This window comes from Brassica napus, chromosome A9 (genome assembly GCF_020379485.1).
Source record: "Brassica napus cultivar Da-Ae chromosome A9, Da-Ae, whole genome shotgun sequence".
NCBI classification, from domain to species: domain Eukaryota; kingdom Viridiplantae; phylum Streptophyta; class Magnoliopsida; order Brassicales; family Brassicaceae; genus Brassica; species Brassica napus.
This window is the reverse complement of record NC_063442.1, coordinates 4,675,356-4,697,784: the sequence shown is the minus strand read 5'-3', so window position 1 is coordinate 4,697,784 and position 22,429 is coordinate 4,675,356. Positions and strand designations below refer to the sequence as shown.

Sequence of the window (22,429 nt, the reverse complement as noted above, 5' to 3'; positions counted from 1 at the left end):
AATGCATGTTTAGATAACCGATAAAGAATAATAATTCTCAACCAATTCTCAACCATTTGTATAATGCATGTTTAGGAATGTTTAAAACTATATTTAAAGGTATTAAGAGTGTCAAAAAACCTCTCTGACACGCTTCCCGATGCAATCTGTTTGGAAAGTCCCTGGCGTCGTTTCCGGCATGAATCCTCCGGCGTTTGCCCCTGGTGAACCCCCCCCCCCCCCCCCCCGTCCTCCCCCCTGATCCCTCCTCTCCGTTGTCCCTTGTTGACTTCCCAATCTTAGCTGAAACCTCATCCAAAACTGATTTCACAGGCTCTCGCAAGAGTTCCCGTCGAAATTCTACTCTCCTCACCATTGCTGTTCCTTCTGAAAAGGAGAAGCCCCCTACTACCGTCAGCTCGGAAACCATATCAATGGAAATCGAGCAACAGAACACTGCTTTACCAACTGTTGGCACTGTACCGGAGTCCAGATCTGGATCTACTACAATACAACTTCAGAACTCTGAAAAAGACCCTATCCACACAACTCAAATCCTTAACGCCCATGATCCCCCAGTTAACCCAAACAACATAGCCACCTCTACTGACCAAACCCTACCGACAAATTCTACTACCCAAAACTCAGCCTCAACTAGTAAACCAGAAAAAACCTATGCAACAAAACAAACCTTACTGGAAAAGCTCCGTGCCTCTGCTGATATGTCTCTCAAACGTCTGGCTCCGGTAACTATAGCTCCCTCTGGCCGCCCCCGTGTAGTTATTCCCGACTCTGTCTTCAAAAAAGGAGCAGAAATCCATAAGGACTTCATCATTTGTTACTTCAATGGGAAGTCTCTCCTTTTTAATCAAATACAAAGTGTATTTAATTACATGTGGGGAAAAGGGAAGAAACTCAAGATTCATAACAACCCACTTAACCAATCTGTTATAGTGCGGATCCAAAGCGCTTACCTCAGGCAGAAGATCTTGGAGAAGAACATTTGGTATGTTGGGGAATCAATGTTTCATACTGCTCCGTGGAACTCCAACCACTCTATGACTACACCACCACTTAAAGCGATCCAGATATGGGCGCACCTCACTGGAGTACCACTTGATCTCCGCTATGATGAAGGGTTAAGCTTGGTAGCGGGCTTAATAGGTGAGCCAAAAGAGACAGATGAGTTTACAAAGAATATGGTTAGCCTATCGATCTCTCATGTGAAAGTTGAGGTTGATCTCACTCTCCCTCTTCCTCCAGTGGTCGAATTTGAGAGAGAATTTGGTGAAATAGTTGAAGTCCAAGTACACTACCCATGGGTCCCTCCAACTTGCGCCCACTGCCATGAGCTTGGGCACGCATCACGCGTAATTGCCTCACCTACACTCCTCCTGCACCAACAAAAGAAACTGCCTCACCCACTAAACAAAAAGACCCTTCCACGAGCAAAGATAGCTCTAGAAAGGACAATCCCACCCAGTCTACTTTCACCCCATCAAAAGCCTCTCGAAAAAACCAGAAAAAATATCAACCCCTCACCAGAGACCCTTCTCTATCAGTTACTAAACATATCCCCCTCACCTCTCAAAAATCTCATCTTCTGAAATCACCTGAACCCCATGACCTTAACTTTCTCCCTCTACCCTCTCTTCCTGCCTTTCCCTCGACTAGTTCTGAGATTTTCTCCACCCCCAAATCATCCAACCAGGCCACCGTTAAAACGATCTCGATCCTCACCAATCTTATCCCCCCCCCCTCTACCACCACTTCCAATCCCTTCACTGCCTCTCTTGACCCTCCTTCACTACCCATCATTCCTCAACCTAACCCAAACCCTAAAACAAATGACCTTAACCTCTCTACTTCTTCTTTTTATTTTGGTTCCCGAGGGCCACCTTTTCCTGAGGTCCCTCCCAACTCCTCCCAATGAGTGTAAAACTTTTTTTTTGGAATGTTCGAGGTCTAAATGACCCGGACAAGCATAAACCCCTTGTAGATTGGTTATATGCTCAAAAACCCCCTTTTTTGTGCCCTCTTAGAAACTCATATAAAAGAACCATTTCTTAGCCCTATTCTCTCTATGATTTGCCCTGGTTGGAAATTCCTCTCGAACCATCTATCTGACCCAAATGGTCGAATTGTTCTCATCTGGAAAGACCCACTTGATGTCCAGTTGTTAGCCCAATCGAGACAACATCTTACCTGTCTGATAACCATCCCAAACCTTCCCCCCATCATTTACACTGCTATCTATGCCTCAAACCAGAGTGACGAAAGAGCTGATCTTTGGAATGATCTGCCTCAGATTCATGCCTCTCTGGATCTCGAAAGCAAAAATTGGGTGGTGGGTGGTGATCTCAATCAAATAATGTTCCCTCTAGAACACTCAAACCCTGCTGTTGACTACACAGACAATCTAATGTATCAAATGCAAGACTGCTTTCTACAAGCGGGCATCTTCGATTTGCGCTACCTGGGACCGTGTCATACATGGAAAAATAATCAACCAGATAGCCCAGTAGCAAAAAAACTAGATCGTCTACTTGTCAACAGCAACACCATTGCTGCTTATCCTAATGTCGTCGCCTCCTTCCTCCCCCCTGACCTATCTGACCATTGTCCCTGCCTCCTAAACCTAGCCTTAAGCCTACCCAAAGCTGGTACCTATCCCTATAAGTTCCAGAATTATCTTACCAAACACCCGGGGTTTGCTCAGTTGGTAAAGGACGCTTGGATTCATGCTGGAAGTGTCTGTCAAACTCTCTCTCAGTTGTGTTGGAAGCTCAAACAAATAAAGAGTGATTTAAAAATAATTAATAGAGAGAACTACTCAAAAATTCAAGAGAGAGTTACAAACACTCACAGTTTGCTACAACTTGTGCAGGTTCAGGCGTTGCAAGATCCAACTTCCACAAACTTCCAAGCAGAAAGGGACCTGCATCAGAAATGGAATTTCCTAAGAGAGATCGAAGAGTTATATTTCAGACAGAGGTCGAGAATTAACTGGCTAAGAGCTGGAGATTTTAATACCACTTTCTTCCACATGATTTGTCAAGTGCGCACAAGCTACAATGCCATCAGAGCTTTCCTAACTGGTTGTGGAATATGGATCACTGATCCTCTGGAAATGAGTGAACATGCAATCTCTCACTTTCGCTCAGTCTTGGGGCCAACATATCAACCTCCGCTCATCTCCTCCTCCCCTGAATGGTTTGCTAGCCTCCACAACTACACGGTCTCCCAGGCCCAGTGCTCCCAAATGACATTAATCCCTTCACCAGAGGAGATAAGAAAGATGGTTTTCAAGCTCAACCCGAACAAAGCTCCGGGCCCAGATGGCTTAACCTCGGGATTTTTCAAGGCCGCAAGGGACTCTGTAGGGGAGGATGTGATCACTGCTGTCACGCATTTCTTCACCTCGGGGTTCTTGCCATACTCTATAAACGCCACTATCCTCATCTTGGTCCCGAAGTTCCCTGGAGCAACAAACATAAGGGAGTTTAGACCCATCTCCTGTTTAAATACGATCTACAAAGTCATCTCGAGGCTACTGGTGAGAAGATTAAAGCCTCTACTGTCTACTTTGATTCTGCCGAGCCAAACTGCATTCGTGCAGGGAAGCAAGTGAACTGATCAATGGGTACTACAAGAACAAAGGAGCGAAGAGAATTACCATAAAAGTTGATATAGCAAAGGCGTTTGATACTCTCTCCTGGGATTTCTTGTTCTCCTGTCTTCAAGGGTTGGATGTTCCTGAAATGGTTCTACATTGGCTGAGCTCCTGCATCTGCTCAACAACCTTCATGGTCAGTTATAATGGTACAGTGAATGGGTACTTCAAAGGAACTAGAGGGCTGAGGCAAGGAGATCCGCTATCTCCCTACCTCTTCGTGATTGCCATGAACTGTCTATCCCATATGCTTAATGAGGTTGCTTCTCAGTCTCGACTAAATTACCATTCGCAATGCAAGAAGATAAAGCTGACTCATCTATCATTCGCTGACGATCTTCTCATCTTCATAGAAGGGAACATAGAGTCAGTCCAGTGTATTCTTCAGGTCTTGAAAGAATTTGAACAGCGATCGGGTTTAGCTGTAAGCATGCAGAAGACAAGTTTCTATGCATCTGGACTGTCTGAGGATGAAATAAATAGAATTCAAGTATCTACAGGTATGGTTTGTGGAAACTTACCCTTCAGATATCTTGGAGTCCCTATGAACTCTAGGAAGCTCTCCCTTTCTAGCTGTGAGCCTCTTCTGCACCAAATCAAGATGAAATTCTCCTCATGGTCAACAAAAACGCTATCATTCTCAGGGAGACTCTTTCTTATAAAGACAGTGATCGCGGGGATTACCAACTTCTGGTGCTCCTCGTTTGTTCTACCAAAGGCGTGTGTAGCAAAAATCAACTCAATGTGTAGTGTCTTCTTATGGAGAGGTGATCTTGAAGCCCACAACACTGCTAGGGTGGCTTGGTCGACTGTGACAAAGACAAAGGAAGAGGGTGGGCTGGGAGTAAAAGATCTCATCATCTGGAACAAGGCTTGCTGTTTGCGCTTGATCTGGCTTCTCTTTTTCAGACCTGACTCGGTATGGGTGTCCTGGTTGAAAGAAGTTATACTCAAAGGATCAGTATCTAACTACTGGACAACCAACCCTTCTCAAAACTTCTCTTGGATGACAAACAAACTACTAAAGCTTAAAGATGTGGCTTACCCTCTTATCCGCTTGAGAATCCAGAATGGTGAAAGCTGTAGGTTTTGGATTGATAATTGTAGTCCCTATGGGAAACTTCAGGACTACTTAGATGGAGGGAGATCAAGACTAGGTATTCCAAAAAGAGCAACATTATCGTCCCTACACTGTGGTGGGAACTGGACACTCCCATCTGCAAGAACGGACCGCCAACTTCAGGTACTCTCCTTTATCACTACCGTCCAATTCAATGAAGATCCAAATTATTATGAGTGGGAGATATTTGGAAAGGTTGCAAACAAATACAGTACGGGAGAAGTCTACAACTACCTGAGAGAGAACGTGGAAGTGGTAACTTGGACTAGAGCAATATGGGCTACTCGCACCATCCCAAGACAAAGCTTTCACGTTTGGCTGGTGGCGCTAAACAGGATACCTACACGAGGCCGGCTGCTGGGTTGTGGCCTCCAAGTCCCTCCTCTTTGTCTCCTCTGCAACACTGCCAATGAATCGCGTGATCATATCTACTGGGAATGTGGGTTCTCTTTCGATATGTGGTCTATAGTTGCCGGTAGATGCAGGATAAACCCTCATCGAACTTGGGAGAGATCGCTGATCCAAATGTCATCCCTAATATCATCATCTGCTAACCAGTCGCTCTCTATTCTTGGATGGCAGGCAACGATCTACTGGCTTTGGAATGAGAGAAACAGCAGATTGCATTCGAACCAGTTTCGATCAGTCGATTCCATCTTCTCCATTATCGACCACCAAGTGAGGAACAAAATCTCTAGCTTCAGAGAAGATAATCCTAAGCGATCATCTGAGATGATGCAACTCTGGATTAGATGATCGCCACCGCTTTGGTCTCACCCTTGCCTTCTCCGTCACCAGACAAATAACTCTTCGAGTTCCCTCTCTGTTCCTTCCAACTGCAATTGAGCTGTCACTGGGCCTTTCACCAAGGCTGAACCAACTTAGGGCTTCTGGTTCTAATATATGAGTTAATGGGCTATGCTCTTTCTACTAGAGCTTATGGGATTTTGTATAACATTTTCCTTTCTTTTGCATTTATATATGAAGCCAGTTTCAAAAAAAAAAAGGAATGAGAAATACATACAAAAAAGAAAATAAAATAAAAGTAGAAGAGAGAGAAACCAAAATTTTAATGAGAGTTATAGGGCAAGTTGGCTTAGTGGTCTTGACGGAGAAAAAGCCTCAATACAGATCTGGGTTCGATACACGTTGGTCACATAATGACTCAGACCCCTTGAAGGTACAGACGCAGCAGGCTGGTTTTGGGTTCAGAGGGATTAGTCGGTTGGCCAAGACCGCCGGATCACCTCCTGATTACTCAAAAAAAAAAAAAAGACTTCGTACCTATCAATTTTTTAATGATTTAATTTTCTAAAAAATATCAAAATCTAACTAAATAGTTAAAACGTACTCTTAGAATGAGCCAATAATAGGCCGCACAATGAAAGAATAATGGGCCGAATCTTAAAACGTGCTGAACTGAAAGTCTCTCTCTCAACTAGAGTCTCTCCCATCTTCACGAGTTTCACCTTCCCTTCAAACCTCACCGGCAACTTGATCGGAGATTCTCATTTTTTTTTTTCTCAAGAACCACAGCTTTGGGAGCGAAGCATAATATCTTTAATGGGGATCGAGATTGTAGGTCAAATCGATAAAATAAATGGTAAAGAGCTGAGCTACAACGACTTTGCGGAGAGATACTTAGCCAAGAGCCAGCCGGTGGTAATCTCCGATCTCACTGAAGATTGGCGAGTTCGTGAAGATTGGGTCGCTGAGAATGGACTCCCTAATCTCAACTTCTTCGCTACCCACTTCGGAAAGTCCAGAGTTCAGGTAAAGTCTACACCTTTGCCAAATGTTGTAGCTTTTGCTTAGCTTACATATTCAGACTGTTGAGGAAACGACCAAGATTAGATTTTTACTTGTCGGAAACGAAGCTTGTTCATTGGTTAGGTTGCAGATTGTGATAGGAGAGAGTATACAGATCAGAAGAGACTAGAAATGTCTGTTTTGGACTTTGTTGAGCAATGGGACAAAGATTCTGTTGAGGACAATGGAGAAGATGGTGATGATGATGATGATGATGATGATGATGGAAAGTCTGTGTTGTATCTGAAAGACTGGCACTTTGTCAAGGTACATACATACCTGAGGTTAACTCACACGCTTTCTTGTGAGAATATAGAGTTCTCGAGAGTTTAACTAGGACATGACTAATGTATAAGTTATTTCGATCACGACACTTAATGTCAGTTGATTTTAAGTTAGAAACTCATAATAAACCTAAATGTAACATGGTATCAAAATCCAAACACACTACCTAACCCAAAATTGGTTCGGCCAGTTTGACCCGAACTTTTTATTAGAATATTGTCGAAATTAATGGTCAAAAGAACCATCATTTCGAGGGCGACTTCGAAAATATAAAACCTCTGCATCAGAAATTTGCTTGAGACATGACTAGACTTGGATCAGTTCATTTACCGCTAATTTGGAAAGCCAGCCCAAATTTCAAATTTAACATTTCTGTTCCTCTTAATATGAGAGCTTTGGACTTGTTATTAATGCTGTTTCTTGTTAAACCACAGGAGTATCCAAATTACACAGCCTACAAGACGCCACCATCGTTTTCTGATGATTGGCTTAATCTCTATTTAGACCATTACCAAATGCATGAGGATAGAGAGAACTTCCAGAAGTATGATCAAATAAGCTGCTCTGATTATCGCTTTGTTTATATGGGTGGGAAAGGTAAGAGTAAGATTCAAACAAAACTGTTGGTGTTTTGAGTGTTTTGGCCTTAAAGCTCTGATTGTGAACTCTTGGCTGCAGGATCTTGGACGCCTCTACACGCTGATGTATTTAGATCTTATAGTTGGTCAGCTAATGTTTGCGGTAGAAAGAGATGGCTTTTTCTTCCTCCTTCTCAAAGTCATCTTGTTTATGACAGGCAAGGGTTTTGTCTCCCTATCATTGTAGCATGTCTCTTCACTCTTGTTAGTCTTTATAGTTAGATGGGTTTTTTTTCAGGTACATGAAAAATTGCGTTTATAACATCTTTGAAGAGGTGAATGAAACTAAGTTCCCAGGTTTTAAGGAGGTAAAATCATCTATCAGATTATCAGTTTCTAAGATGTTGTGTTTATGCGCGTTTTATGGTTTGCCTTCAGACCACCTGGCTTGAGTGCATTCAAGAATCTGGTGATACTATCTTTGTTCCTAGTGGATGGCATCATCAAGTTTATAACTTGGTATGTTTCTCTCTTCTCTTCTCTCTCTCTATGTAGACCAGCAACACTGTTTCAATATATGAGCTTAAATGTTCTACAGGAAGACACTATATCTATAAACCACAATTGGCTCAATGCATACAACCTAGCTTGTGTGGTAAGACCATTTCTACTTGTATATAAGGAAAAATGCTACAGAACTAAAAGATTAAGTACTCATTGTCTGTTTGAATTTCAGTGGGATCTACTGTGGAAGGATTACAAGGACACTGAAGAGTCAATAGAAGACATAAGAGACATCTCTGATGATTTTGAAGCTCTCTGCCAACGTAATCTTGCTGCCAACACAGGTACATTCATTACTTATCTCTATCTTATCTCCTTTCCTGATTTGAGTGTAGCTCTTCCTGGTTAAGCCCTTCTCTTCTCTCATCTACAGGAATGAATTTGAATGACTTCTTTATCTTCATGTCACGGTTTGCTTTGGGCAACATGGTTCTACAAGAATCTCTGAATCCATGTTCATCAGCAATGGCACAGAATATGGTATTGAATCTCTCGACTATCAAGACAATGATGATGAAGATGATCTCTGCAGGCGGTGTGACTGCCAAGGATGTGTCTCTGGACTTGAGAGAAACACTGGAGGATCCACAGTTTCTAAGATTCTGCAGAGACATGAGAAGAACATATAAAATGATTCACAAGGAAGAAGACAATGAAGTTCTCTTTCCGGAAGAGTTCTTACTAAAGATTATGGGTTTTACAGATCAGAAGATGCAAATATGTTCTCCAAAGGATCTTGTTGAAATGATAGACCGTTGTAATACTTGTTCATCCAATCCATTAGCATGAATATGTTTTTTTTATTGATCTTCATTACATATATTTTATAAAGAAAAAAAGATTATATGTTTATTTATACACATCCCATGGAAGTTCTCTCCATCTATAGAATCTTTCTTTGCTTATGTTGATTTCATGCAGTTACTTGCCATGAGGAGGATCCACATTTTCTGCTGATTCCAAACGTAATTTCTGCGTCTACGTTACGTTTTCATGAGGATTCTTTTAATGACATTTGCACCATAAAACCAGCAAAGTAACAAACTGTTTTTTCCTTTTTCTTGAAATGAATCACTTGAAATACAAGTACGCATGCAAACCCACTCAAACACAAACAAATAATCCATTCAGCATAGTTGTTACAACATAACACTTGTTTTGCAGATCAATAAAGGCATATTTGTTCATTAAAATACATTGTTGATGCTTTTTCCGTTACTATAAGATGCTTAAGAAGTTCTTATTTGGTACATTTTATTTTGTAAGATAGCTGTGCAAAATTCACTTAATTGATCTTATGATATTTTTACCCGGATAGACGAATATAATGAACCCGATTATTGCGATTTTTTGAGATGTGTTTTTAGCACCTCAAGTCGGAATTGTTTTTCCGATGCTTAGCGATAGTCTTTTCATATAGAACTATATTCTATAACTTTATAGGTTTAAAATTTTCGCGAGTTTAACCAATATCTATAATTTTTTGTTTCAAAATTCCCGCGTTAATTCCGACCAATATCTATAATTTTACAGTTTTAAAATTCCCGCGCTTTTACTCTAAGTAAAAACTATAAAAAGGAGCAAAAAGAGTATGATATAGTTCATATGTAATGCTTGTTCATCTCATCTATTTGCCTAAATTTGTAAAACCATTTGGTTATACCCCTTTGATAGATCTTATTGGAATTTTATAGAAAGGAGTTTACATCATGACAAGCCTTTAAACATCTTCATTTTGCCTTCATCCCTCTAAGTCCCCAAACAACTTGTATTTAAAGATTAAAAACCTTGTCAATTCCGCTATACACATAGATATATACCTGGATAAACACAAAGACAAAATCAAGAGCATGTGTGCGAGCACATAGAGAGATAACTTCACTTTGCTGGTTACAGGTGGATAGTTGCATTGCTTAAGCAGACATAGATTTTGGCAAAACTTGCTGAAGGGCCATGCATGGCCTCCGCAGTGGATCACACAGTGTGATTCACATGGCGATCCTTCTGCTTCTCCTTCCCTGGCTACAACCATCACCACCAAAAATATCATCATCAGATTCCACTTCTTCCCCATCTCTCGTTTCTTTGGCCTTATAAGTTACATGTGTATTTCAGTGGAAGTTATATATAGAGAGAGACATGAAAATGACCAAAATGTGATTTTTTATTTGTGTCTACTCATAATACATATGAGGACTACTTTGTATGACAATCTATTTCTTTGTGCATTTCTCACATTACACTATATGGTTTGGATTCCCTATTTTGTTAGGCCTCAGAGTTTAGGCCCAAACATATGAGTATAAGTTACTGTGTTTGCTTTTACAAAGAGGATGATAACCCAACCCAATATATTTATTACATTTGTCTAATAGGGCCTTTTTGAATACATTCATTTCAAAAGTAATCATTATTAAATTCGACAAGTAAAATATCTTTAAAATTAATTAGTAGTAAATCTACAAGAACTTAATTTTGTGATTTTCCCATAAATTTTAGATTTCTAACTAAATATGATATGTTAGCAATAAATATGTTTGACTGATGATATATTTTAAGATCTTGACATATGTTAGTTCACACTAAGTAGCTATAAATTAGATTACTAGATTTTGACCCGCGCTTTCAAAGCGCAGGTTTATTTTTGTTTTTTTTTTCAATTGACAAATATTTAGTAAATGTCACATTTTCATATATTTGTGTTTTATTTTATAAAAGACTTAAAAATTTTATCTTTATTTATCGTATTTCATTTTAAATGACTATTTATGTTAAAAAAATTAAACTTTATTTTTTTAATGAATTAAGTTGGTATAACTCTGATAAATTAATTTTATTATGGGGTTAATATTTTAATTAAAAAATTATATACTTTTAATAAAGATTTATACTTTTCAATAAAAAAATTCAATTATTTTTATGAATGCTTAAATTATATTAAGAAAAGAAAAAAATAATAATTAAGAATAGTTGAAAAAAAAATTATTTGAACTTGGACTCAATGGCCCAAAGGAAAAAAAAATGAGAATTGAATCTAATTTTTTAATAGGCCCAAATGGCCCAAGAGAGATTTGATTTGGGCTGGATCCAAAAATAATGACCCAATATAGATTTGTTATTAATATTACTTAATTACCCTTAATGAAACATGCAATGTTAGTGAAGGAAACATGCCCCTAAGGTAATTATGACAATATAATCCTGCTTTAATAGTATAGATGAGATTATGACTATTTTAATTAATTGACAATGGGGGTGATTGGTTGGGCTGTAGAAAGTGACTTTAGCTTTAATTTTCATCTACAACCTTAAATACTACCAATCATGCTTTATCTTGGTTTTTAAAGCTACAACCAAAAAATTAAAACTACAGCAAAAACACACAAAAAATGGCTGTAAACATCTTATTTTCTAAAGCCCCATTTTTTTAGCTGTAGAAAATTTTAAAGCTACATCATTTAAAGCTAAATCAAAAATCCTACAGACAAAATATTAAAGTAAATTTTCTACAATTACAACCCAACCAATCACCCCCAATATCTTTAAATAGCATATTACTTGGTCAATATCTGATAATATGGTTAGTTTCCGATATATCCGTCGATCACAAAGATTTTCTACATCTCCCAACACTTTTTGTATAAATAGTAGTGAAAAGAGAAACACAAACATTGTCACTTCACCATTCCCTCATGGCATATTCTATCATCTTGCAGAAAAATTCAAACTCAAACAACAATGACGACTACCAACGAACCAGAGTTTGCCACGGCTGTGGCGGTTGCGACAAAGAACAGAACGTTCAAGAAGTTCTCATTCAGAGGGTTCAACGTCGAAGCTCTTCTCAAAATGTCCACATATGATCTCTCTAAGCTTTTCAACGCTCGTGTGAGAAGGAGATTCTATAGAGGGCTAAAGAAGAAGCCTCTGATTCTGATCAAGAAGCTACGCAAGGCGAAGAAAGAAGCAAAGGATGAGAAGCCTGAACTGGTGAAGACGCATCTAAGGAACATGATCATTGTCCCTGAGATGATTGGAAGTGTTGTTGGAGTGCACAACGGTAAGAAGTTTAACGAGGTTGTGATTAAACCTGAGATGATTGGTCATTATCTTGCTGAGTTTTCGATGACTTGTAAGAAAGTTGATCACTATAGACCACGTATCTGTGGTTGTGGTTGTTACCGTAATTCCACCAGGTTTATTCCTCTGAGGTGATTGAAGAGGAAGCTCTTTTATATTGTTAAGTTTCTTGTTGTCAGTGATTTGGTATTTTGTGTGTTGATGTCTTATCTTCTTTAGAATGTTCCTTCACCTTCTAATAAAACTCAAAACTTTTATAATTGCAACATCAAGTAATGTTTGTAGTCTTGTAGCAGACGACGAGTCATATTATGACTTTAATCCTTTCTTATAAGAGCATGCCATTCCTAAGAACCCTACCTGAAGTATCTCAACCCTTTAATATTGATATTTTAATTTCATCCTAGTTTTAAGTTGGTGTTCGTTTAGTGCGGTTAATTAACTACTTAGGTTCTCATCAACTTGATTACATATATGTAAAAATTGTTTGAATGATCGAGCAAATGATTATATCAATGTTCAAGAATTTGATGGTGATTAAGCTCATTATAGAAGATCTTTTTTAATCTTTCAATCAATATATATCGTTTTGTTCATACTCGATTCCTAGGTGTAGACTAAACCGATTTTTAAGAAACAAGATTATATTTTATATGCATTTCCAAATTTCATTATCATAAGATATATAATTCCATATGCTGGTACAAGAACCTCCTATAACATAAACCCTTGTCAATAAGTGTTAATTAACGGTTTTTGAAACATAATTAATTTAAGTTGTTTGAAACTTATTTTCATGTAGCCTAAACGTTTTCTCTGATAATTAAATACTCGGTTGTTAATTTACGTTCTCTTGAAGTTACATAGGAGGTGAAACGATCATATTTATGTTCTTTTGAAGTTACATAGGAGGTGAAACGATCATATTTATATCATGTTAACTTCATCTAGTTACGCTGATCCCGTCTACAGACTACATGTGAAGCCATTTTATTATGCAATAGTTCAAACATGACTTACATATAGCAAGCCGTCGATCCCAAGAATAACTAGAAGTACATAGGTAAAAAACTTTTAGCATTTATCAAAAAAAAAAAAAAACTTTTAGCATACAACAATGTCTATATAATCAAGAATTTTGTGACAGAAAATTGAAACACTGAATCAAAGATATGATCATTTCATGTGTAATCTTTGATCATTTCATGCGTAACCACCGAATCAAATCAAATGCAATGATTCAGAAGACCACTCTTTCCAACAAAAGACTATTTTCTTGCATGTCAATAGATGCAATGTATAAATTCTCCAAATATCTTGTTAAATCTTATTATATTATTTTTTTTTCTTCATATATTTTCGTTTACATGTAGACAAAAAGGAAAAACCCCATCTTAGAACTATCTTTTTCCTCTCATTTCTTCCACCTCTTTAGTCTTCATCCTGCATTTTTGATCACCATAGAAAGTAGAAACAATGTTAATTTCATTGCCAGTGGCATACATGCATATATACAGAGAGATATATATTTACTGCGAGTTTTTGGTTGAGTGAGGGATATTTGTAGCTTTTTGTTGGCAGTCGGCCATACATAGTTTGAAGCAGGGTGTTTTGAACTCAATATCGTGGCAGAGAATACAACATTTAAATGTGCATAAGTGATTGAACGCTTCTCCTCTCGTGGCCGCCATCGCCACCAAAACGAACACCATCATAGCCACGCTCCATTTTTTCTCCATCTGTCTTTAGTTTGATTTTTTGTATGTATGTATAAATCCAGGAAGCTCTCTCTCTCTCTCTCTCTCTATATATATATATATAAAACGACCACCTCTTGGTCTTGTTTCTGATAACTTACGATTAATTACTATGATCTCTATATTTAGCAGTATATCTTAAATGTGGTGTTGAAAATTGACTTAGAACTCTAGAAAATGCATCTGGATGTGACATTGCATGTAATATAAAGGCAGTTTTTGTTTGGACATAACTCGAAAATGTATTAGTAAATAATAAAAATTAATGTACGAAACAAATCACTATATGTTAATAATGTCGAATAAAAAATATAAAAATAAAATTATGAGTTACATAATTTATAATAATAAAATGAAATTTATATATTTAAAACATTTGTAATAATATCAAATATATTTATAAAATGAAAATTATCTGTACGGACGTGCGGGTTAAAATCTAGTATATGTATATAAAACCACCACCTCTTGGTCTTGTTTCTGATAACTTACGATTAATTACTATGATCTCTATATTTAGCAGTATATCTTAAATGTGGTGTTGAAAATTGACTTAGAACTCTAGAAAATGCATCTGGACGTGACATTGCATGTAATAGAAAGGCAGTTTTTGTCCAAGTATCTTCTGAAATGGGTATATTCTTCTTTTTTTTAAACAACCAGGTACATTCTTTGATTTATTCTCTTTATTTTGAACAAAAAAAAGAAAGAAAGACCAAATTATGGTCATTGACCAAAGAATTCTTTTAATTTTCGATGAGTGATTCTGTTTTTTTTTCCTTTAAAATGTTTCAGTTTAAAAATATTTCAAGTATATTTTATTTCTAATTATTTTGAATTATGTACAGTCTTTTACATATACAATTTCATAACTCTATTTATAAACTAATAATTCAATAACTTTTTCTATAATTAAAAATTTTACATGAAAATAAAATTTCATTGCAATATGTAAAAATAGCAAAAAATTTCAAAATAAAAGTTTGTTTTGTTAAATAAATAGTTCTTGTTAATATAATTTTACAAGATTTATTAAAACAGTCTAGGACAGTATGATCGGGTGGTAAAAGGATGGGAATTAGACGCTAAGACGTTTCGAAGTACCCACTGCACCAAACTAAGTTACATTGCTCTTAGACACCTATACGGATATGGACATATGCTTTTGACCTATTTGTGTATCCAAAAAAATGTATATACGTGAATACACCTCTCATTGGATATTAGTCTAGGTTCTTCCATAGGCTCATTATATCCCATATTAATCAAAAAAAAAATCATTAAAACAACAGTGGGGAAGTCATTTATTTTGCATATCAACCTATGCATAGAGGTTCACCAAAAGAATTCTAGCATTGTTCATCTGATTTTTGGCATGAATATGAGAACCTCTCGTTTTTCTTTTTGTAGCACAAGAAACTAGTTTATTATTATTATTTCTAATTATATATTTTATTTTACATATACAAATGAAAGAAAATGAAATTTCTGTCATGATAATTTAGAAACTATTTTTTTGAAACACCGAAACACAGAAACTATTTATATCATCTTATTTCATCTATCTCTCTAGTTTTCATTTTGAAATACCACCACATAAAACCTTTTGCGAAATAGTTCAAACACGATTTACAAAATCTATCTAGCATATAGCAAACTAGTGATCCCAAAATAAAAGATGGATAGAGATCATCAACTTTTAACATAGAAAAATGTATATATAACAAAAAGTAACTAAATTAAAACAGAAACAAATATGTGATCATTTCATGTGTAACCTTTGATAGTTTGATCATAGCATGCATGCGTAACGACATAATCAAATGTAATGCAATGGTTCAGAAGACCATGCACTCTTTTCGACAAATAATTATTTTTTGTATACCAGTAGATGCATTGTATATGATCTCCCTTTGTCAAAGCTTATTATATTATTTATTATTGTATATTTTCGTTTACATGTAGACAGAAAAGAACATGGGAAAAACCATCATCCATGACATTATGAAAGTATCTTCATCCTCTCATTTCTTCCATCTCTCCAGTCTTCATCCTGCATAATCACCATAGAAGCAATGTCACCTTCACTATAACATACACACACACACACACACACACACACTAGTACATCTGTACATGCATGAATAACTAAAGAGATATAGATAGAGAGAGATCTTTACGAGTATGGTTTAGTTGAGTGAAAGGTATTTGTAGGTTTATGTGTGCAGTCGGCCATGCATTTTCTGAAGCACTCGGTTTTGAACTCTGGATCACGGCAGGTAATTTCACATTTAAATGTACATATATGATCAACTGCTTCTCCTCCAGTGGCCACCATCACCACCAAAACGAACACCATCATCGCCACACTCAATTTTTTCTCCATTTGTGTTTTCAAATTTAATTTTTGTGTTTATGGGAAGCGCTCTCTCTATGTATATAAATATAAAATGACCACCTCTATTTCTTGTTTCTGTTAAACTACGTGTAAGCACTCTGAGCTTTTTATATAACAAGCTATCATTAATCTGTGAAGTGCTACACACAACACGACATTTGCACCTTAGAATTAACAAAGTAACAAATTAACTTTTCCTCTCGTTTTTTCTTTTTGAAATGTTGTTCAATTGAAATACAAATACGCATGTAACCCACTCAAACACAAATAAAGAATCCATTCAACAAGTTGCCACACACAACACTTGTTTTGCAGATCGATAAAGCCATATTTGTTCATTAAAAGACCTTGTTTATGCTTTTTCCTACTATAGGCTGTTAGTTTCTATTTCTTTTATTTGTTTTGTAAACTATTTACAAAATTTATTTATTTTCTATTTTATGATATATTTTTTTACTTGGTGTCCTTCTTTTGATAGAGTTGTTTTTAGATACATAATGAACAGTCTTTAATATAGAACAACATCTATAATTTTGTAGGCTCAAAATTCCCGCGATGTTTACTAATATTTATAATTCTCACCATCATCGCCACACTCCATTTGTTTTCCATTTGTCTTCTTAATTTGATTTTTCGCATGTATAAATTTAAGGGATGTTCTCTCTATATATATAAGAGAAGGGGGTAAAGACCATCTCTCTTTGTCTTGTTTCAGTTAACATACATCTAATTACTATGATATCTTATTTTTTTGTAAACTATTTTTGCCAAGATATATCATTAATATGTGGTGTTTAAAATTGACTAAGAACTCTAGAAAATGCATTTGGAAATGGCATAAATTGCATGTAAAAAAGGGAGCTTCTATCCAAGCATATTTTGAAACGGGTAGATTCTTCTTTTTTAACAACCAGGCATATTCTGTACTTTATTCTTTTCATTTTTGACCAAATTATGGTTATTGAAATAACTCATTTATTGATGAGTGATTCTGTCTTTTACTTCTTTAAAATGTTTCAGTTTTAAGAGAATATTATATTTTGACCCGCGCTTTCAAAGCACGAAATAATAATTCGGTGAAAACTTTATATAATAGTATTTTTTTCATAACATCTGTAACCCGAAGTCTGAATCGAACCCAAACAAAAAAATCTGATTTGTACCTAAGAAGAAAAAATATATCCGAACCCGAAATGTTATTAGCCAAACCCGAAGAAGTGCATCGAAGAGGTGGTCACTGAGAAGATAATTATTGATGATAAGAGTTTCAAGGCTCCTAATCAAATGTTGTAGTATAAAGGATGTCAAACCAGTTCTAAGTGATTATGATGCAAAGAGAATGCAAGACCTTACTTAATCTAAGTGCTACCAGTTCTTGAGATGATTTTAAACTAGATTTCTACCTAAAATGCAATAAAGGACAAAGCTTTCTTTCTTATAAGATGGGAGAACTCATGGGTTATGGGAATTGATCTTGGGTGATCAAGATTCAACCTAAAGGTGTCAACTTTCAACCAATTTATATCTACCTTAGACCTAGACACAATCCTAAGCAAACTCTATCCCTAGATGAATGCTCATTTACCTAGATAACTCAAGCATCAAATTCCTTTGGTTGAATGTTATCTAAGTAATCATTAATCTCAAGTCTACTAGCCATCTTAACACCTTTAACAACAAATCCCTTTGGTAAAGAATGTTAAAAGCTTAGGAGAGTTGGTTCAGGCATTTCATCAAACACCTTCCGGGTATGAAATGCCTAGAGCTCAACTTTAGAGAGGTCAACTCTAAAATTGCATTAAAAGCACTCTACTAGCAAGGAACAAGATTGATCTATACCTAAACACCTTAGATTTAGCTTAATCACCCTTAATCTCCCTAACCCATGAATCCAAAGATGACTACTCACTAATTGTCATGATAGACCCAAGAATCAATGATGATTTGGTGTTAATCATGATTAGTGATCAATATAATCTAAGAAATCACACTCAAAGTTCTTTGTGATTAGATAGAAAATAAGATAAGATCCTAACTTTAGGATTACAAGAGTATTTATATGTCTTTGGAAAACCTAATGGTTTCCATTAAAAAGTCTAAAAAGCCCTTTTAAAACATTAAAATTCGACTAAGATAAAGAATGCTCGGAGCGGGTGCATGACCTCGCTCCCGTAGGTCGCTCCAAAGATCACCTCCACTTCTTCAAATTGCGCGCGGGGTCATGACCTCGCTGCACCAGGTCGCTCCACATCTGGAAAGTTGTCGACGACATGTTGAGCTCGGAGCGGGTGCACTACCCCGGTGCAAGAGGTCGCTCTAGTACAGAGCGAGTGTCATACCTCGCTTCCGTGGGTCGCTCTACACTTCACTCATCCAGAGCGGGTGCATGACCTCGCTCCAATAGGTCGCTCCAGCTCCTCTACTCGCCCAATGATCCTTTTCTACTTCTTTTTTGAATCACAATGCTCCCAAACATCTCCAATCACTCCATAGCACTCTCCAACATCTAATAAGGGCAATGCATGCAACATAGACTCTAAAGATGCTTAATTCCTAATCTATATGATCAAAATGTACAAGATATGAAGGCTAAAAACATGTAAACATGCAAGATATCAATTCCCTCAAACTTGTCATTTACTTGTCCTCAAGTAAACTTTTCAAAACACAAGAAGGAGATATTTTAAATTGGGAGATTATAACCAAAAGAAACACTTTCTAGCCTTCAATATGACATCCCAAAGAAAACATAGCAAATAGCATGAGCAACTCCCTTATTATACTCTAGCTTCTCTAGGCCTATCCATACTCTTATGCCTTTACTCAAGTTGCAATACTCATCAACTGACAAGTTCCTTCAACCAGCTCTCACATTGATTCACACACACACACAAAGTGAATTCTCACAAATGGGCACATGATCTCAATCATTTGGCTAGGTAAGCAATGCTCTAATATGAATGAAAAGAAGGATTTAAATGTTATTATTCCAAAGTGGTTATCACTCAAGAACAAGAAACTTGATCATTATGCAAAATTTATCTAAGATTAGAAGCAACTCATGCATACATAGATTAATTCTCATCATGCTACCCTTTTCCTAAGTGATTACCAGTTCTACCCTTTTATCATCATCTCAAACCAAAATAAAACACACTCTCATCACTCACCCAATGAACAACTCTCTTCTTCTTTTGACTCAACTAACTAGGGACTTTAATTCATTTTCTTTACAGCACTTAGCTCTAACTCTTTCTCATTTCCTTCCACACTTTCTCTTTGATTCTTTTTCTTTTTTTTCTATAAGGGGGAAGGTTCTTTCGTACATAATCTAAAGCTTCATACTTTCCCTTTTTCTTTTTTTTTTTCTTTTGTCCCTAGAGTTTTCTTTTCTATTAACACTCTTTTATTCATCTCTCTCATCTTTCTCACTCCTCAAACCCAAGATATTGAAATTTAGGTTACACAAACCCCTCTCACCGTCCCTAAATGCTAGCTCATTATGCTAGCAAGAGATGAGAATAAACCTATGTCGCCTCCAATACTCTCAAGATTTTGCACATGACAAGCTATCAAAAGAGGCCTCACTCATGCAATTCAATGTTTGGTCTCAAAGAATGGTTAGGGTTGTAGGGTATGGAGTGCCATTTGGGTTAACAAAGATTGGTATATAAAGGAATAAGATAACCCAAATGTGTATGAGATCCATGATTAAGTATGCAAGTGCCCATATGCAAGAGAGATTAAGTTCGTTCAAGCCAAGTTTAGATTGGAGCTGATCTTAAGAACAATGCCAACATCAAGCAAGCAAACAAGTTTCAAGAAGAGTTTTCAAGGCTCAAAGCTTCCAAGCTTTTTTCAAAAGATGCTTAAGCTACTTGATATGTTTAGCTAGGATGTCAAATTGAGTTCTAGACATGTGTTCTTTACAAGGTTTCTCCAATGCATGAATGAAATCTAAATGCTTCTAGACTCAATCCTAAAGATGCAAATGATGCAACTAAATGCTTATTTTTGTGATTTTCGAAATGTTTTTAATTTTTGTGGGTTTTCTATGCAAATAATTATTTACAATGCAATGCATGAGACTTAATGACAAGTAGTCAAAACAAAACACAATGTGAGATAGTAGACTCTCCCCCAAACTTACTTCACACAGTCTCTTGTGTGAGAATAAGCTCAAAGAAGAGATCTAAGGGAAAGAGATAAACATGAAAACTAAAAATTTACAAGGGTGGAATGCACTTACTTGAAGTTGGCTGTCATAAGAGAAGGGAAATGAGGAGGGAGGACTTGTTGTCACCTTGGAATTTTTGACATGACCTTTGGGAATTTTTGAGAATTCCCCCAAACTTGTCCCTAAGCTTATTCAAACACACTAAAGCAAGAAAAAGATATATAAAGATATATACAAAGGATACCATGGGACTTTCTCCCAAGTGAGCTTGTTTTAAGTCTCTACCTTGACTTTTCTTCCAATTGGCTAGTGAAGAGGAGGATCTTTCCCACCTTCAAGAGTGATTGTGAGAACTTGAGAGAGAAGCTCTTGAAGCTTGATTGGATCACTTTGGAGCTGAGGAGTGATGATGGCCCTTGCACTTGAGAATGGCTTAGACCTCCCCTTGCACTTGATTTTGTACTCAATGGCCCCATCCTTAAGCTTCATTGGGTGGAGAGTGAGAATGTGAAGAGTCTTATCAAGAGGTGGAGGATGAGGTTCTTTGACAATCTTCTTCTTGTCATGAGCAACCTTTGTATTTCTACTCACCTCCTCTTTTGTAACACTTTCCAAGTGCTCATCACACAACTCTTTAGAAGACTCTCCAGCAAGACCTTCTTTCTTAATATCAACCCCTTCAGCCTTGGTCTTCTCAATGGAAGATGCTCCACAAGTAATTGTTCCACAATACTCAGCATTCATCTTTGGGGATTGTAGTGGATAGGAGACAACTTTGTTCACATTTAGGAGTGTGACCTTTTTGTTGGCAAAGTCTATGCAAGCTCCTACTGTTGTAAGGAATGGAGTGCCAAGGATCAATGGGACTCTCTTCTCAGTTGCCATCTTCAGAACAGTGAGGTCTATAGGAATGGTGCATGCTCCAATCTTCAAAGGGAAGTCCTTGATGAGACCAATAGGAGTTGTAGAAGAGGAATCCCCAAACTGTAGGGAAGATGTGTTTGGCTCCATGCTCTCAATCCCTAGGCTCTTCATCATCTCCATTGAGATCACATTTACACTTGCACCAGAATCAACAAGAGCATCATCAAAAGTGAACTTACCAAGGTTGCAAGGCAAGGTGAACATCCCTTGAGACTCAATTTTAGGGAGAAACTTTGGAGGGATTGGTGGATCAATCTTCATAATGGAGATGTCCAAAAGCTCAGCCACTTCAGCTTGGTGGTCTAGAATGTCGTTGATGAGCATCATCTGGACATGAGCTTCACGCATACCCGAGATTTCTGGAAGCCTGACGCCAACATCAGTAAGATCTTTCCTGAACTTGGAGAGCACCTTCCTTTGAGCTTTGGTGAGAACTCTTTGGGGGAAAGGGAGTTGATCATAGGGTGAAAGCTCAACCTTAGTTGTTTCTTCTAGCTTAACCTTTTTTAGCTTGTTGTCAGCTCTCTTCTCAACTTGTTTTTCAGCCTTGTGCTCAGCTCTTTGCAGATTCGTTGCTTCAACCTTGATGGCAGCGTCCATCACGATCTGTGCTTCAGCTGTGGCTACAACAAATCTCTCAACTTCCCCAAACTCAGTTCCAAATACCAGCCGTTCAATCTCATCCTCCTCTTCTTTCTCATGATCACTCAGCTCAATCTCTGGAAAAGTAGTAGAGAAGACAACATTGCAAGACTCCTTAAGGTTCTTTTCTGGTTTTCCTGGTAGAGATCCCATTGGCTGCTTGGAGGATGAAGGCATAGAAGCAACTTGACTCTCCAAAGCCTTGAGATGAGAGGCAAGTTGCATGTACTTGTCGTTGTAGTATAGTGGTAAGTATTCCCGCCTGTCACGCGGGTGACCCGGGTTCGATCCCCGGCAACGGCGCCAATTTGATGATAAGAGTTTCAAGGCTCCTAATCAAATGTTGTAGTATAAAGGATGTCAAACCAGTTCTAAGTGATTATGATGCAAAGAGAATGCAAGACCTTACTTAATCTAAGTGCTACCAGTTCTTGAGATGATTT

General features: G+C 37.2%; 3 protein-coding genes and 1 non-coding gene across 4 annotated transcripts; all 4 read left to right on the top strand.

Annotated features, from left to right (window-relative positions):
* The first annotated feature begins 139 nt into the window (after positions 1–139).
* Positions 140–5,528, top strand: LOC125577991. Its single transcript, XM_048740218.1, has 4 exons — positions 140–203; positions 313–1,349; positions 2,867–3,453; positions 3,599–5,528. Exons 1-4 carry the CDS (start codon positions 140–142, stop codon positions 5,526–5,528), a joined length of 3,618 nt encoding a protein of 1,205 aa, XP_048596175.1.
* Positions 5,529–6,081: 553 nt separating this feature from the next.
* LOC106366181 (2-oxoglutarate and iron-dependent oxygenase JMJD4) lies at positions 6,082–8,868 on the top strand. The gene is made up of 9 exons (XM_013805751.3): positions 6,082–6,545; positions 6,666–6,848; positions 7,301–7,463; positions 7,545–7,662; positions 7,743–7,812; positions 7,883–7,963; positions 8,043–8,099; positions 8,181–8,292; positions 8,382–8,868. The coding sequence occupies exons 1-9, from the start codon at positions 6,165–6,167 to the stop codon at positions 8,795–8,797; spliced, it is 1,581 nt and encodes a 526-aa protein (XP_013661205.2). The 5' UTR covers positions 6,082–6,164; the 3' UTR covers positions 8,798–8,868.
* Positions 8,869–11,262: 2,394 nt separating this feature from the next.
* On the top strand, positions 11,263–12,694 carry LOC106364118 (40S ribosomal protein S15-6). The gene has a single exon (XM_013803748.3). The coding sequence runs from the start codon at positions 11,747–11,749 to the stop codon at positions 12,221–12,223; it is 477 nt and encodes a 158-aa protein (XP_013659202.2). The 5' UTR covers positions 11,263–11,746; the 3' UTR covers positions 12,224–12,694.
* Positions 12,695–22,217: 9,523 nt separating this feature from the next.
* TRNAD-GUC lies at positions 22,218–22,289 on the top strand. The gene has a single exon. It is a non-coding gene; the product is annotated as a tRNA-Asp (tRNA).
* The last annotated feature ends 140 nt before the right edge of the window (positions 22,290–22,429 follow it).